This window comes from Neoarius graeffei, chromosome 1 (assembly GCF_027579695.1).
Source record: "Neoarius graeffei isolate fNeoGra1 chromosome 1, fNeoGra1.pri, whole genome shotgun sequence".
Taxonomy (NCBI): Eukaryota; Metazoa; Chordata; class Actinopteri; order Siluriformes; family Ariidae; genus Neoarius; species Neoarius graeffei.
In genome coordinates, this window is record NC_083569.1 from 78,995,630 (window position 1) to 79,011,696 (window position 16,067).

The 16,067-nt window shown below is 39.9% G+C and overlaps 1 protein-coding gene across 3 annotated transcripts; it reads right to left on the reverse strand.

The window, feature by feature from the left end:
- Positions 1-150: 150 nt before the first annotated feature.
- On the reverse strand, positions 151-13,869 carry LOC132893502 (uncharacterized). 3 transcript variants are annotated; one of them, XM_060932807.1, is made up of 9 exons: positions 13,719-13,869; positions 12,994-13,083; positions 11,818-11,997; positions 10,285-10,335; positions 9,712-9,768; positions 3,866-4,914; positions 3,555-3,710; positions 1,446-1,541; positions 151-1,199 (listed from the first exon to the last, which is right to left on the reverse strand). In XM_060932807.1, the coding sequence occupies exons 6-9, from the start codon at positions 4,904-4,906 to the stop codon at positions 879-881; spliced, it is 1,614 nt and encodes a 537-aa protein (XP_060788790.1). In that variant the 5' UTR covers positions 4,907-4,914; positions 9,712-9,768; positions 10,285-10,335; positions 11,818-11,997; positions 12,994-13,083; positions 13,719-13,869; the 3' UTR covers positions 151-878. The 3 variants fall into 3 exon arrangements, with proteins under 3 accessions (XP_060788790.1, XP_060788702.1, XP_060788749.1); XM_060932719.1 differs by lacking the exon at positions 11,818-11,997; XM_060932766.1 differs by lacking the exons at positions 11,818-11,997; positions 13,719-13,869 and having other exon boundaries at positions 12,994-13,111.
- Positions 13,870-16,067: the final 2,198 nt, after the last annotated feature.

The following is a 16,067-nucleotide window of genomic DNA, read 5'->3' on the forward strand; positions in this document are numbered from 1 at the left end:
ATACAATAATGAAAAGTAAAAGCCACGATAATATTGCGAAGGGATGTTTGAATTGTTAGGAACTACCTTTAAAACATTCCTGCGATTAACCTTCAATAAATGTAATCTGCGATTAACCTTTAATAAATGTAACCAACAAAACAAACCAAGTACTGGCAATGTTAACTTTATTTTCTCTTGGGGGGGAAAAAACACATCAAGAACATCCAATCTTTGTTTTAGAGAATCACTTTGTTTCCAAGATATTTCACTTTTGTGACAAAAAACCTCCATATTAAACAAAACACTGGAGCATGATTGACATCTTGATCTATGACAACTTGACATCAACTTTAAGTGCTGAACTGTGCTCCTCTTTTTTCCTTTGACTCGTTTGCCCCGTCTTCCATTCTGAACATCCCCTCACAGCTCTCCTGACTCTCTCTCCCTACTTACTTTCTCCCACTTCCCATCGCTCTCACTCCCTACTTACTTACACTTTCTCCCTCACACTCTGCCACTCACTCACTCCATCTCTCCCTACTTACTTTATCCCTCTCTTCCTCTCTCTCTACCGTCTCTCTCTCTCTTCCCTGTATGTCTACACTCTCCTACACAGCTGTGCAGCAACCTGGGGGAAATGGGACTGTACTGTATTTTTACCCCGTTTTCTTCAGTGCGGGTCAGGCCTGTGTTGGGATGAACCAGGCAGGGTCAGCAAGGCTTGTGTGTACATTGTAGTCCCAGTGGAGAGGGCACTCTGAACTGAAATGTTCCCCATAGTAATAATAATAAAAAATAAATAAAAAAGTCCCTCAAAGTATCTCTAAACTTGAACTGAAACTCTGCAATTGAAATCCCCCCCCCCAAAAAAAAAACAACAACAACAAAAAAAAAACTTACAGCGCAGCATCCAATTTGTGTTTTAGTCCATAAACTCTTGGGGAGACTCGCTCCCGATCCATCTCCATGAGCACTTTCTGGACAAACTCATAAAAGTACCTGAGCTCACATGGATATGCCATGTTCATGACATATATTATTGCAAACATGAAAACACAGGCCTGTGCTTCACTGGCAATGTTGTCGAGGACAATAGTGCCCTCCACATGGATCCCAATATCTTCGTGGTCTCCAGCATCTCCCCCGTCTTTGCAGATAAGGTAGATGCCCATGGGTTGCTTGCGGAATTCCCTCTCGATATCAAGTCCTTGGATGTCCTGGGGGTGGGGGGGGGGGATAAAGTCGAGACACTGCAGGTGAATAGGCTAAACTTGCAGATATCGCCATGAAACTTTACCAGTTGATTACACACACACACACACACACACACACACACACAAAAATGTATTGCAATGTATTGTTAGACATTGAACCCAGGGCAACGATTTTAATCGTATTTAGCCCTAAAATAGTGGTATACCCCTTTAAGACGGCATGTGATGGCAATGAATAAAGTGGCTTACCATATACTCCCGGATGAGATCTTCATCTTTCTCGCCCAAGTAGATGCATAATGACTTCAAGGCAGCTGACCTCTTCTGACTAATGGGACTGGTAGTCTGTGTAGAAGGATGAAAATTAGTAAACCAAATCAAATTTTACAGAACAAATACATAAAAAATGGAAAAAAAAAAAAAAAAAAAAAACACACCTTGCAATGTAATATTTTCAACCTGTGATAACCTTGAAGGGGCTAGTATACACACAACATGGTACTCCGAAAACACATACATATATTCAGTAATACAATGCTCAAAAAAGGAAACAGACTGGACATGGTTTATATCCCACAAAGAAGCCTAGAAAGCAGCACGTCTCCCTCAAATTAGGTTATCAGATCATGAAACAGTCCTGCTACTGCCCGCGTGAATCCACCCACAACGAAAAACATTAAGGAGAAGACACAGACACCACAACTTAGCATGAAGTGCATTCATGAGGTAAGGCACACAAAATTACTCGGGACAACTAGAAGCTATGACTATCAGGGGATGTCCACAGGCTGCTGACGTGCACGACGATTATGGTAGGGCATCTAACCTATTACTGAATACAAGCCTGTGCCATGATGAAGCTGCAAACCCCCTCTGCTGAGCGATCTGAAGGTTTTTTTTGTACATTACAAGGAAAACTTCTTAAGACGCGCATTCCAGATGAAGCACAAACGTAGAGTGAAATAAAACAAGATGTCCATTTATTGTTCAGTCCGGTTGACTTTCCATTTTTTCCAACAAAAGAAACAAAACTAAACAGAGCACAAAACTATGCTGTCAAAAAAACTCTTACCCACACTTTGTCTGCCATGCACCTGCGAGTGTACCCATTAATTGCAATCTGTGAGTCGTACTACCAATGTGCATGGAGGGAGGAGTTCACAGTACCATTCAAATCGCTTGACAAGTAGGATGGCAAGACAGGGGGACTTAGGTCTAGATATATAAGGTAAGTATATAAACAAGGTAAGTATATAAAACAGAAGAGGGGAGTATTTCAACAAGGTAAGTGTATAAACAAAAGAGGTAAGTATATAAAGATGATAAACAAAACATGACAGGTAACCGAATCCATCAGGTAAGTATCTATATCCAACATAAAAGCTTTTCTTTACAGGTTCCAGCAACTAAATCAAAATTTTTACAAAACACAAAAATGGCTCCTACACATTCACTGATAGCTTTAACGCAGCACACTGGATCAAGCCATCGTCCCCTCCAGTTTCAACGATTACCTTCCTGTTCACGAACAGGGCCTGACACTTCACATAGGATGCTCTGTTCTGCTGTTCACCCTGCACTCACTCAGCTGGAGGAAAACCACTCAATGCTGTTCATCGCCTAAAGTTCAGCATTGACCACCATAATACCAACAGTGTCTGCAGTGGACAAGCATGGCCTCAACACCTTCCTCTGCCACTGGCTACTAGACTTCCTCAGCAAGAGACCATAAGCAGTATTTGCCAGCAACAACCCCCAGAGCACCGTCACGCTAAGTACAGGAGCACCACTAGCCCTCTGCTCTTCACCCTGCTGACACACCAAAGCAACACAAAGCAACCTACAGTACCAACCACCTGGTAAAATTCATCACATTGATGGTGATGCTGTGGAGACAGCAGCACAATGAGTACAGTGAGCAGATTCTCTCCTGGACCACAAACACATTACTGGGCATGAAAGCCCAGCAGTGCCTCCCATTCCTACGCACCCTGTAGCACGCCAGTGCCCCACCACCCATAACCCCCGACAGGGGGACCTTTGAGAGCGTCTTGTCCAGCTGAATCACTGAACGGAGCGGGAGCTGCACTGACAACAGCAGAGCCTTGCAGCATATTGCGAACACAGCTTGGAAGATCATAAATGCTCCCCTCCCCTCCTTGCAAGACATACATCACCCACAAACTTGCCACAATTGTGAGATGCAACTTTCCCAAGAGACAACCTTTACAATCTGCTGCTTTGTAGAAAGATGTACAGGATCGAGAGACGTGGTAAAGAGAAATATACAGAAGGGGGTAGGCACCACGTAATGCTACTAGATTAATGATAAATATAGAACAGTACACATAAATTTACCTCCGTCAAGACTGTCACATGTTTGGCTAGTTTCTGGCCAGGAATGCCTCCCTTTTTGCGGAGTACAGAAGTCAGCTGAGGTAGACAGCTGTCCAGCTTTGCCATGAAAGTAGACATGAGTGGCAATGTTGTGATGCGTTGGAACTCTGCCTGCAACTGTTGTACACAAAAAAGATCAAGAAGACAAGGACCATGCTAAGTCATTGATACAATAAGATTAATAAAATGGCGAAAAAGGTGAAAGCCAAGATTATATACCAACAAGTACAATGGCGATAAAAAATAAAATTTAAAAAAAAGCATGTGCCTACCTCACCAGCACAGAAAAGTGCAGGCCACCTGGCTTTGAACTCAGCAGCAGATGGAGTTCCGTGTACCACCTCCTTTCTTCTGAAAGCGAAGGTTCTGGACATCTTCTCTTTCACCAGCTGTGTACGGTCCCTTTGCTCAACATCATTGAGCAGTTCAACTCGGAGCTTTTCTAGGCTTTCATCAGTTTCACCAGCAGGGTTTGAGGGACAGTAGTTTACTTCAGCCTTCCTGGCCTTCTTCACGTTTTTGGCTGGGAGACAGTCATCCTTAGACTTGTTTTTGAGAGAATTTATTGTCACTTCTGGACAGCCAATCGCTCTCATTTTTGTTCTGTGATTTGCCATCTTATATTTGAGGCTAATCATCCAGGCGTAGTATCCACAAGCAGAATGATCTTTCAAACAGGGGAATTTTTTTACGAGTGCTGCTGCTACATCGTCAAATTGGTTATTTCTTGGGTATGCAGTGTAACTAAAAATCTCCTCAGCTAGCTTCTCCATGATGTCAGTCTTGAGGCCTGGAGTAATATTCAGCAGAGATCCAGTTTCTCTGAAGCACTCATTTCCGCGTTGAAGCTGTAACTCCACATTGTAAGGAAACCGCGGAATAGGGAATTCACGTGGCCATGGACATTCTCTCAGTTCTGAGTCTGAATGAGATAGGATTACCGTGTCATCTGTGTCTGATGACTGTGAGGACACACTAGCAGCGCTTTGGCTACTGCTTCGTTCTACTGGAGACCATGACGTAGAGGGCACATTGTGTGTTGAGGGACCTGTAGACCATGAGGCAGTGGACACATCACCAATATAGACCAACTTAATTGTACTTCTGTCCTGTAGGTCCATTATTGAAGTAATGTTCATATATTCATCGTTGAACACTGGGTCCTTGAATTGAATACGAAAATCTCTAGATATCCCAAATGCTTGTCGAATTGTGTCATACAGCTTGGTCAGATTTGTTGGCACTGGGTCTAGTTCAAGCCTACGGTAGTCTCCCTCATCAACAACAACCCTCAACATCATTGGCATCTGCATATTTTAATCTGAAAAAAGGACAAAAAAAAAAAGGTAATTAATATCATGCAAGAATCTTACTTAAAGTTGCAGTGTATAAGAGTGTGGCCATTGTAGGTATTGCAACTACTGTTAATTTAAAATGTGATGCCCATGGGGAAGTCACACCCTTCTACTTCCGGTCTATGGGGCCTTAACTCAAAAATGTTTTGAATGGAAGTGAATGGAGCGAGTCAAGCTAAATTCTGATTCCGTTTCACATCTGGGCCGGATTTCACATATGATGGCAGCGAAATAAACATATGTGGATTGGCGTAGGAAGACCACATTTTTAGCTGGCAAGAAACGTTATTTTAGTTTTTGTGCGAGAAATGTAATGACAACATGCGCCTCAGGTCATTGACATGAACCGAGGCTAAAGACGTGCAGCCAGAACAAGTCCATCATTTTTGACATGAAGCCCTGTTTTTAGGTAGTCTGGGATGAAATAAGGTGGTTCTAATCAAAATTTGAACGATGGCTGCTGAGCTGAGCATTTTAGGTTTCTGTGGTACTGTTCTGGGGTGGGGGAGTACCACAGATACCTAAAATGCTCGGTTCAGCAGCAAATGCCCAAATTTTGATCAGAACCACCTTATTTCATCCCAGACTACCTAAAAACAGGGCCTTATGTCAAAAATAGTGAACTTACATTTTAAGTGGCTGCACATCAGACATACACCTTCTCTTGTGTAGTACAAATAATTATGTAGCTTTGCGCACACACAGCTCAAAAAAAAACAACTTGACAGGTAAAGTGGACAATCACACCATTGGTCATCATTAATTCTGAGGTACAGCATGTGTGATCAAGGTGGGAAAGCAGTGTGGATCGGAAAATAAGTTTGGTCAGCCCGGTCAAATTTTAACTTCCTCGGCCCCATGAGCCGTCCAGAACGGGTGGAGACTTAGGCTCCCCACTGCCACATTTGGTCTTTTTGCGAATATTTAGTAAATAAACTAATTTTTAGTAGAATGACCAAAATACAGTATGTTTTCCAGCTAAAATGCCAATTTCTAAAAATTCGTAATGGTGGACAATGGAGAACATCCCCATTCATCATGTATGAAAAGTGCAATTTTTACAGCTATAATGACTACATAGAATTTGGTGGTGGTGGTAAGCATTTGTGAAAAAGGTAACATTTGTTAAAGGGAAGCATGAATTCTGGAAATGAACTAGTAAAAACGCACACTGCACCTTTAAAGAATATGTAATACTTTTGGCAGTTTACTTCAGAATGTATACTGCTTAATCACAAATGTTTTCATTAGTATTTTCCACCCAGATCAATTTGTAAGTGTCTATGGCTATTGTGACTGAGAAAATTGCAGATCTTCTCCATGTCATCATTTTGAAGACATTTTATGCTGCAAAATTACTGTGTTTTGGCCAGAGCAGTAAATATTAGTTCAATTACTTCACAAATATTCATGAAGAGAGCAGCAGAGTTGCAATGCCAACTGTAGACACAATCCTACATACTCTAAGGATGTCTGTTTCTATGAACTGTGAAACAGGAACAATTTATTTGTTAATGGTTTTCCATTGCCCTTTCATGCAGATGGCTTTGCTGGCAATTCAACCAATTTGCTGGAAAAAGTTCAATTTCATAATTATATTGCCATGACATCAAAGCGTCAGAAAGGTGAAGACTTTGTCATCATCACTTTGGTAATAAATTTATAATGGAGGCTCTGAATGAAGGGGCTGTGAAACATATTACAAATGGTAGCACGAGGTTTTCTGCTGTATATTTGAAAGCAAAATAATAAGTAAAAACATTAAAAAGCCTCTTGTTACCATTTGAAGTGTATGAGTATTATTTCATGGAACACGAACAGAACAATTTACAGAACAATCTGACCTTGTATAGATATGAATCTTTTCAATGTCACCATTCGCCTGCCTGCAACCCTGTAATCTGCCAAGGGGTACTGGTCTAACATGTCACAAAGTGGAATGAGGAAGATTTCAGATGTAGGACACAACTCAAACGCCCTAAAATGCTCCCAATACCAAGCACCAAACTCCTTAACAATAAAGCTTAAGCTTTTCTCCAAAACGACCATCTGCACCACCTCTGCAAACTTTGGCAACCCATCAACAGAGCCATGAACCATAATCATACCTTGCCTGTAATTCACCCCATTAACAGACGCATTCTTTGTGAGCTGAATGTGAGTGATATCAGGATATTTTAGCTGCAATGCTTTCTGTACATCCTGATGCAAAATCTCAATAGGGACAGTGGACACACTTGAAACAGTTAAATTAGACCTTTCAATTGAATCCAAGTGATACGAAATCATAAACTGATGCTTCACTGCCAGGGAAAGGAGAATGTTTTTGAAGCAACGTGTGTGACGAACCACCTGCTTAAAAAAGCTATGCTTCGCTTCAAACCTCAACGTCCACATCCCAACGAGTGGACCAAAACATTTTATCATCTGTGGATAATGCTCCACAAAATGATGCTTTGGCAGCAGCCTTACATCCGGAAACACCTCTCGTAATCTATTTCTATGTTCACAAATCTTGGCCTCAAGGAAAGCAATGGATTGTGTTGTGTGCACTGATGCAACAATTAGTTCGACAATGTCTTTAAGATCCAAAATGACCTGCCAGGCTGGCTCATCTGATGGCACCAAATGTCCAACCACAAATGGGAGAAACCTCAAAAGACTCCAATTTTCATGGGCATTTCCACCAATGCTTTTCTTCAGTGTGAAGGTCCTTGGGATACCATGGGGACGGCTACTCTTGTCTGTCCACTTGTAGGGAAAATTCAGAATCAACTCATTAAGCTTGTCAAGAGTGAAATATTTCTTTGAAATGAACAGGCTGAGACAGTGTGCCAACTCAACTGGTACTATGCCTTCAAAGACATCATGAGCAAGATCTGGAGGGTACCCAGTACAGACATCAAAATGAGAAAGATGTGCAGAGAAAACACAGCCCCTTTTAACACCGTAACATGGATTTCCACTGTCCTGTGCGGACTTCATATGCGTCTCATGTGTTACTTTGCTTCGAAGAGTAAATGCACCTGAACTCACTTCTTTCTCCTGAATTTCTGACTTGTGTGCCACACAAAACCGGCAAATGTATTCACCTGCAAAACTCTCAATAAATCCAGCAATACTGTGTGCTCCCAAATTGTCGGCTATGACACACTGAATTGTGCCCTTCACAAACTCTCCAAGATTTGCAATAAAAATACCCTGGCTTTCCAAAATCACAAGATCCCTTAACAAGGGCTGTAGGACCCGTTCATAGCCATATTCCTTCACATCATCTGATCTGCAGAGTAGGGCCAAATAAATTGAAGTCAACGAGGAATGGCTACCTGGAGGTAAATTACTGAGATTCCAATAAACAGCAAAGATCTTGTGCTTTTTGCGCGACGTGCCAAGCGGATTACAGATTTCATAATCATCTACATATAAATTCAATAACACTCGCAACTCACCTCCTGACAAAAAATGATTATGCTTATAAAAAGCACCATCACGAAAAGACTTGAATACCCCTTCTCCGCTACCTGATAAGAGATGGCTATCTAATGCTTGGTTAAGAATGTGACAGTCAGTGAACAGCTGCTGTAAAAAGTTCAATATTGGAACATACTGCAGTGTTCTTTTACCCTTAGCGTCCAAGGTATATTCAATTGGTTCCACAACTTTAAAATTGTCTTTGTAGTATTGTTTGCGCTTGAAGGATGTTGACAAAGGACAACCTTCACCAATTGACTTGTATACAGGATTAGATGAACAAAGAGCAGATGCAAGTTCATCAATGATTGACTGGTCAACTTGCAGCTTGTAACGGTTCAGTGTTTCATGCAACACATTTCTTGTATTATGTAAAGATGCTTTGTTCAACAAATATTGAAATTCTTCCAGTAATTCATCAACTGCAGCACTTGGTACTTGAAAAATATTTTCAAGCTTTAATAACACTCTTGCAACTCTTTGTTCTATTATCTCCGAATTATCCTTTGATGAGTCTGAATGAACATCAGTCTGACCGTCAAAACACAACTCTTCCCTGTTTGAAACACCTGGCTCTCTAGTTTCAGCTTCAACGATTCCTTTTACAATGCCATCTTTATAATCTACAAAAGAATGTGGATTGTGCTTGCGAAATCTGTGAGACTTAAATGTGCAGTATACATTGGTTTTGTATTCACACCCTTTAAACATACAAGTAACCGTTTCATTGTTTCTCAGATGTTGGCCAATATGCAAAAAATAATCACGTTCTGTTCCAAGTTCACCAGAGCCACATAAATTACAGGAAAATGTAATAGGCCTAACTACGTTTGATTTCCCTACTGTGGTGTGAATTCTCGACAAGTGTGTACGAAGTGCATTCCAGGTCTTAAAAGTGCACGGGCAATCAGAATAAACACACTTAAAACAATGACCTCGCCCCAAATGGCCGTGTGAGATTCTGTAATGTTTAAGAATTTCTGATTTCCGAGACACTTCAATGCCACAGTCTTTACACTGCCACATGAACTAGACAAACAGAGAGGAAAGGGGGGAAAAAGAAAACATTACTTAGACTTTCAAACTTTTAAGGGATAAGTACATCCATTTCAACTTCACTTTCATAAAGCCCTACAGTGAACAACTCGAATAAGCACTGCCATAATGGTCCTATAAAGAGATTAACCCCCAAATGACGAACAACCTTGGTTACTCCTAAATAATGACAGATGACACTGTACAGCTGAGACGTGCAGCATAACGTAAAAAGTTTGTCTGTTGAATAGACATACCGAAGCAAGTCTCTCCCGATGATGATAATTTACGTTCACCAGTCAGATGAGGATGTCCTGAAGGAAAAAGACAAACAAAAAAATTAAATTATTATATGCTGCAAGTGTGACGTCCCTGATAAGTGATTACAAGTCACTCCAGACTTTGATCTGCAGGCAAAATTGTTCATATTAAAAGTTAGTGTGCCATTTTCTTAGTAGTAATATATGGTGCCCACTCACAAATGCTAACCTTTGTATGAGTAATTCCCACGATTGTTCCTAAGTATTCATGATGACTTTCATACACTATATTGCCAAAGTATTTGCTAACCTGCCTTGACTCACACATGAACTTAAGTGCCATCCCATTCCAAACCCCATAGGGTTCAATATGATGCCATAGCTTTTGCAGCTATTACAACTTCAACTCCTCTGTGAAGGCTGTCCACAAGTTTGGGAAGTGTCTATAGAAATTTTGACCAGGCAGGTAAGCTAATATTTTTTGGTAATATGGTGTACATAAAAAAGGTGAAGCACTCATGTTAAGTGCAGGTGCCCTGTTGACAAAGCTTAGGTAGAAACCATACTTACAGCCAGACAGGAATATGGACAGACTATGACAGGCCAGACTGCCAAACCAAACTGTATGGGATACACAAGCAAATAAATCAGTCAGGAATAGTGAAGTTCTACCCCATACCCGAAAAGTAATAAAACCGTAAATTCACTTTAAAACATTTCACAAAAGAGACAGGTAGTCTGTCATGTACATGCTGTCCTCAAACATCTAATGTATGTATTAATTGTGTGACTGGAGTAGGCGTCTCCACATAGTCCTTCAAATTAATTACACCAAAGCTACATACATGATGGGAACATATAGTGGGTGACATCTGACTCCAAGGCATTTTTGTGATCCTCAACAAGTGAAAGCGAGCATGACAAGTCTTGTAGGTGCACCATGTAGGATTGTGGTCAGAGTAGGTATTGCAGCTGTGCTGCTCATTGCAACTGTGCTGCCCATTCCCAAATTAGATCTTCTCATGAACATGAAGTAATAAACTAATTTACTAGTATGACCAAAATACAAGATGTTTTGCAGCTAAAAATGTATATTACTGGAAAAGCAAAATGGCAGACATGAAGAGCCAGCTTTTCATGTATGAAAAGTGTCATTTTCCCAGTCATAATACTTAGAATTTGATGGTGGTGGTAAGTACTCATTTGTGAATGAGCAGCACGAATTCTGAAAATAAACCGGTAAATATGTTACATAGTCTACCTTTAAAACACATGGGCAACAAGAATATGCACTTAAGATGGCCTTGCCCAAACTTACCATGTTTGCCTGTAATGCTAAAGAATTTCAGAATTTCTTAAATGTCAGTTTAACCCTGGCAAATAAACTAGATAGAGAAAAAAAGAGAGAGTTTGAAGAGACGTTAGGCTAGCGATGCCTTTGTTAATAATGACCGAATGAATAATTCTTAAATGTAGAGCATCCAAATAAAAGCCAATCCTCTCAATGCATGCATAAGTCCTTACTCGCGCCTGCTCTTGCACTGTCTTTTTGCATGCATCGTGCCTCCTTACTCGCGCCAGATCTTGCATTGTGTCTTTGCAATTTGCATGCATGCATCCTTACTCGCGCGTGCTCTTGCATTTCACACAAGTAAAACGAGTAAAACGCATTTTAAAAGAAATGCAAGAGCAGACACGAGTAAAATGCAACAGCAGGCCGCATGCATGCAAAGAAAAGCTTGATTTGCACATTATACACTTCAGGATTCTTCAGTTAATTGCCAGAGTGGCCGATTAGACGGTGATCCGCCTTGTTGAATATTGTTATTAACAAAGCTATCGCTACTGGAACTCGGCCTCTAGGCCTACGAAACGTTTTCATCGATTTATAAAACCTAATTTACTTTCGAAACAGGAGAGTTACGAACATTGACGCACAAGAAACTTTTCGTTAGCAGGCTAGCTCTTTCATGTTACTGGCTTAGCCAACAGGTTAAGAAGTTTTTCGCCTCGCTGTTCTCACATCTCCTTTAGCCAAAGGATGTTAAACACACATCTTATCTAATTCAAGCAAAATGTAAAACACATGAATTGTTTCCTTACCAAAAACGTGAAGAAATCCAACCGACGAATTCGAAGTTAAGTCAGAAGGCACAGCTACATTTAGAAGGATTTATCAAACTCTTCTCACGCGGACCGCAGGTGGATGAGAAAATGCACATGCGCACTGCATTTCTACTGGAGTTGAGCACGCGCCTTTGACGTTAACACGCATGCACGAATCTGTTACCCAATAAACACAAGTGGGATTCAATAGATAAAAACATGTGACATTTACAAGGGGTCAGAATCAGTTGAGTCTTAATAGCTGTTACCTAAAAAATATATGTGGATTCAATTATACATCAAAATAAATTAAATTAAACCTGACAAAAACATGTGATATTTACAAGGGGTCAGAATCATTTTTTTCAGTGTGCGGATCCCATCAAAGAGCCATGAATCCCATCTCTAATCTGCGCTCCGATATCGCACGGGTCATCCAGGTACGCTGGCATTGTCTCTAGAGGAAATGTCGGTGGAGAGGTGGTGTTTAAAAAGGGTGTGGTTAATCGGAAACCTCAGGTTAACCAAGAACATAACCGGAGACGAGCAGGTTTGAGATGCAGCGTAAGTTGCCATGGCAGCATACCTCGGTTTGAACATAGCCAACTTTCGTAGTATGGGTTAATCAGGAAGTTACGCTGCACGTGATCAAGTTACTCTCGAAGTTACCCTGGTAAGCCAGAAAACCCGCTTCGTAGTACAGGGCCCTGGTTCTTGGACTGTTGCCCGTTTCCTGACCACGATTTGTCTCGCGTTACAATCCTCCTCCAGGACAGTTTATTTTCTGACGCGTTTAACTATGGATCTAATTATTAAATTATCTTTATGTAATTAAATATTCAGCTAATAAAATCTAAAACATCCTCCACAGATACACAATGTCAATATACAGCATCAATAACTGGCTTTCTAAGATGTTCCTGCATTATAACACAAGTGTGATCTGAAAAGTGGCACAAAGTCACCAGAAAAACAATGAAACCATTCACTGAGATCATTTCTATAATCCTTCATTTCAGCCAAAATTTCATAATAGTCCTTCATTAAATGATGTAGCTCATCCACCATGCAGTACAAGTCCCTGAGAATTAGTTGTTACTATAGAAACAGTAATTTACTGCTGCATTACTGATTAATAAACATAAACAATCATGTATGAGCTGTATAACTTACATGATGAACGTGGGTGATCCATGCTGCTCCTTCTTCTGTCTTTTGCTGGTGATGAAGATTCAGCCATTTTCTTCCTCCTGTGTTTTGAACCTTTTCAGTCAGAAATCACATCATTCAGTTCACACATGTAACAGTATGAGGTGTTACTGATTAGTCTGTTTGACTCCACAGGCCTGTCTGCAGTGTTAAACCTCAGCAATGACACTGGAAGCATTTAGACTGTGAGATAAAACACACGTAAACATTCTCATCTTCATTAGATTGTAATAAACACAGGATTTCACTGATCATTCTCACAGCTCTCAGCTCAGGAACTGGATCATTCACAGTTTCTCACTGACTGATATGTTTCTATAAGTGTTTATGTTTCACCCAGTGATCACCTCTGGACTTCTAACACACACAGTATAAAGTATAATTGTATTTTAACTTGTATTTCAGTGTTCATGCTGGAATCAGTTTAGTTTTGAGCAGTTAATAAAACACAGCAACCTTTAAACCTGTTTTTCAGCTTTGTTGTCTCGGTTGATCACTGATCATTAAAGACAGTTTTTAAACTAAACTCAGTAAAAACACTTATAATCAGCTTGTATTTCAGTGTCAGTGTTTCAGCAGTGTGTTAGAGACTCTGTCTCTGTCTGACATTGTTAACATGTACAGTTTATCCTGATAAATCACACACTGACAAAACCTCTGAACTATAAAACATTCACTGAAGAACATACCTTTATTTTACTCGCCTCTTTTCAGGGAGTGAGAATTGTCTGTGCTTATATTTCAGCCTCGGTGAAAATCCTGCAGTTCATTTCAGAAATTAATGTGAAAATAAGGGTTTCTTCTCGATGTGAGCTGGAACTGCTTTCACTTTCACTTTAGTCCCTTCCTTGTTCCCTTTGTAGGGGTTGATAAAGGGGCGGTTCCTCATATGATCACAGTGCAGTTTGTCTCCACCTCCCTGACTTCACCTCTGCTCATGTGGATTTATACAGTCATTCAAACTGCACATGAAATAACAATAATGTGGTTTATTTCTCCTGCAGATTATCGTGATTATCGGAGAAGATCGTGGGCCAGGTCATTTCATCTTTGTCCCAGCAGATGGCAGCATTTGGCCCAAATAGAGACTTCATTCATTCATGATCACATGGTGGAATTATTTTATTCCTGATTAACACTTATTTTGGTCATACTGTATTTTTAAGGAACATTTTTAGTTCTAAATAAAACAAGAATAATGTTTGTATTTTTGTTGAAAGGAGAAACTCATGTTTGTTCAGTTTTATCCACACAGACATCAGCAGCTGCTTTTAACAAATTTTATTGATCATTTTAATATCAGTGTGAACTGTAAATGATCTTTATTAATATTTGAATTGTAATGAAGTTCCACAATCATACAATTGAATGAAATGTGTGATTATGTCAGTTATGTATCTGTTTTTTTAAAGCTTATTTTATATCTGTACTTGAAAATAAAAACCCAAAGAGAATCTTCACTTTGAAGTTTCAGTACAGATGGATTATGATCCATCCATCCATTATCTGTAACCGCTTATCCTGTCCTACAGGGTCGCAGGCGAGCTGGAGCCTATCCCAGCTGACTATGGGTGAGAGGCGGGGTACACCCTGGACAAGTTGCCAGGCCATCACAGGGCTGATACATAGAGACAAACTCACACTCACATTCACACCTACGGTCAATTTAGAGTCACCAGTTAACCTAACCTGCATGTCTTTGGACTGTGGGGGAAACCGGAGCACCCGGAGGAAACCCACACAGACATGGGGAGAACATGCAAACTCCACACAGAACCCCCCCCCCAGCAGCCACTGGGCTCGAACCCAGGACCTTCCTGCTGTGAGGTGACAGTGCTAACCACTACACCACCATGCTGCCCCTGGATAATGATCCAAGTATTAAAAATAATCCTTACATTTATAAGCATTTCAGTCTGTCCAATTACTTTTGAGCCTGTGAAAATGGAGAAAATGTGTAAAAATGTTTGTAATTCCTAAATATTTGTGATGTTTTTGTTAAAATCCTTGAATTAAAGGTGATATGTGCAATAATTTTCTACTTCATTTTTATTTCACTGAGATTTCTGAAACATTACAGAGAAATAAACATTGTACTATCGTATAACCCTGTGACTTTAAAAAAATAAATGTATTTGATCTGATTTGTGAGGATTCTGTTCGGGCTGATTTTCACTTCTGGATCAAATCCACACCGGAAGTTCGACCTCGCCGCTTCCGCAGTGTGAAGCTTTTATACTTCTTGTAAGTTGTGTGTCTCCTCTAGGGGGCGCTACCACATGAAATACACCACTATTTACTGATTTGTTTTTTTTTTTAATTGAGTCAGGAAATGTACAATAATATATGGCAAGAGCAAAAAGAGCACACAATGTTAAATGAACAAAACAACACACAACTAAGGGGTCATGTCTAACAAGTTTAATACATTAATAATATTCAGTAATTTCTGCTGTTTTATTTTTCATTCATTTTAATGATTTGTAATATGATAGTTCTCTAAAAAAAATCAATAAGATTTGTTTTAATATATTTACACTTATGAATGTAACATTTGTCCAGAATAACTAAAATATTTAAGAGAAATTCAGTCTCTTGCTCCTCCATTATTATTCCAAATGTAACCTCATTTCTGATAAATTGTGTAAGAAGAGAGATTTTTTGCTTCGAGCCAATCATACATGTCACACCAAAAAGGTATCGTTATACAGACAGAAGAAAAATTCGTGATCCATGCTTTCTATTTCATTGTCACAGAATGTGCAATTATTTTGATCAAACGTGAATCTTTGTCTCAGGAGTTTACCTGAGGGATACAGTTAGGTCCATAAATATTTTGACAGAGACAACATTTTTCTAATTTTGGTTCTGTACATAACCACAATGAATTTTAAACAAAACAATTCAGATGCAGTTGAAGTTCAGACTTTCAGCTTTAATTCAGTGGGTTGAACAAAATGGTTGCATAAAAATCTGAGGAACTAAAGCATTTTTTAAACACAATCCCTTCATTTCAGGGCTCAAAAGTAATTGGACAA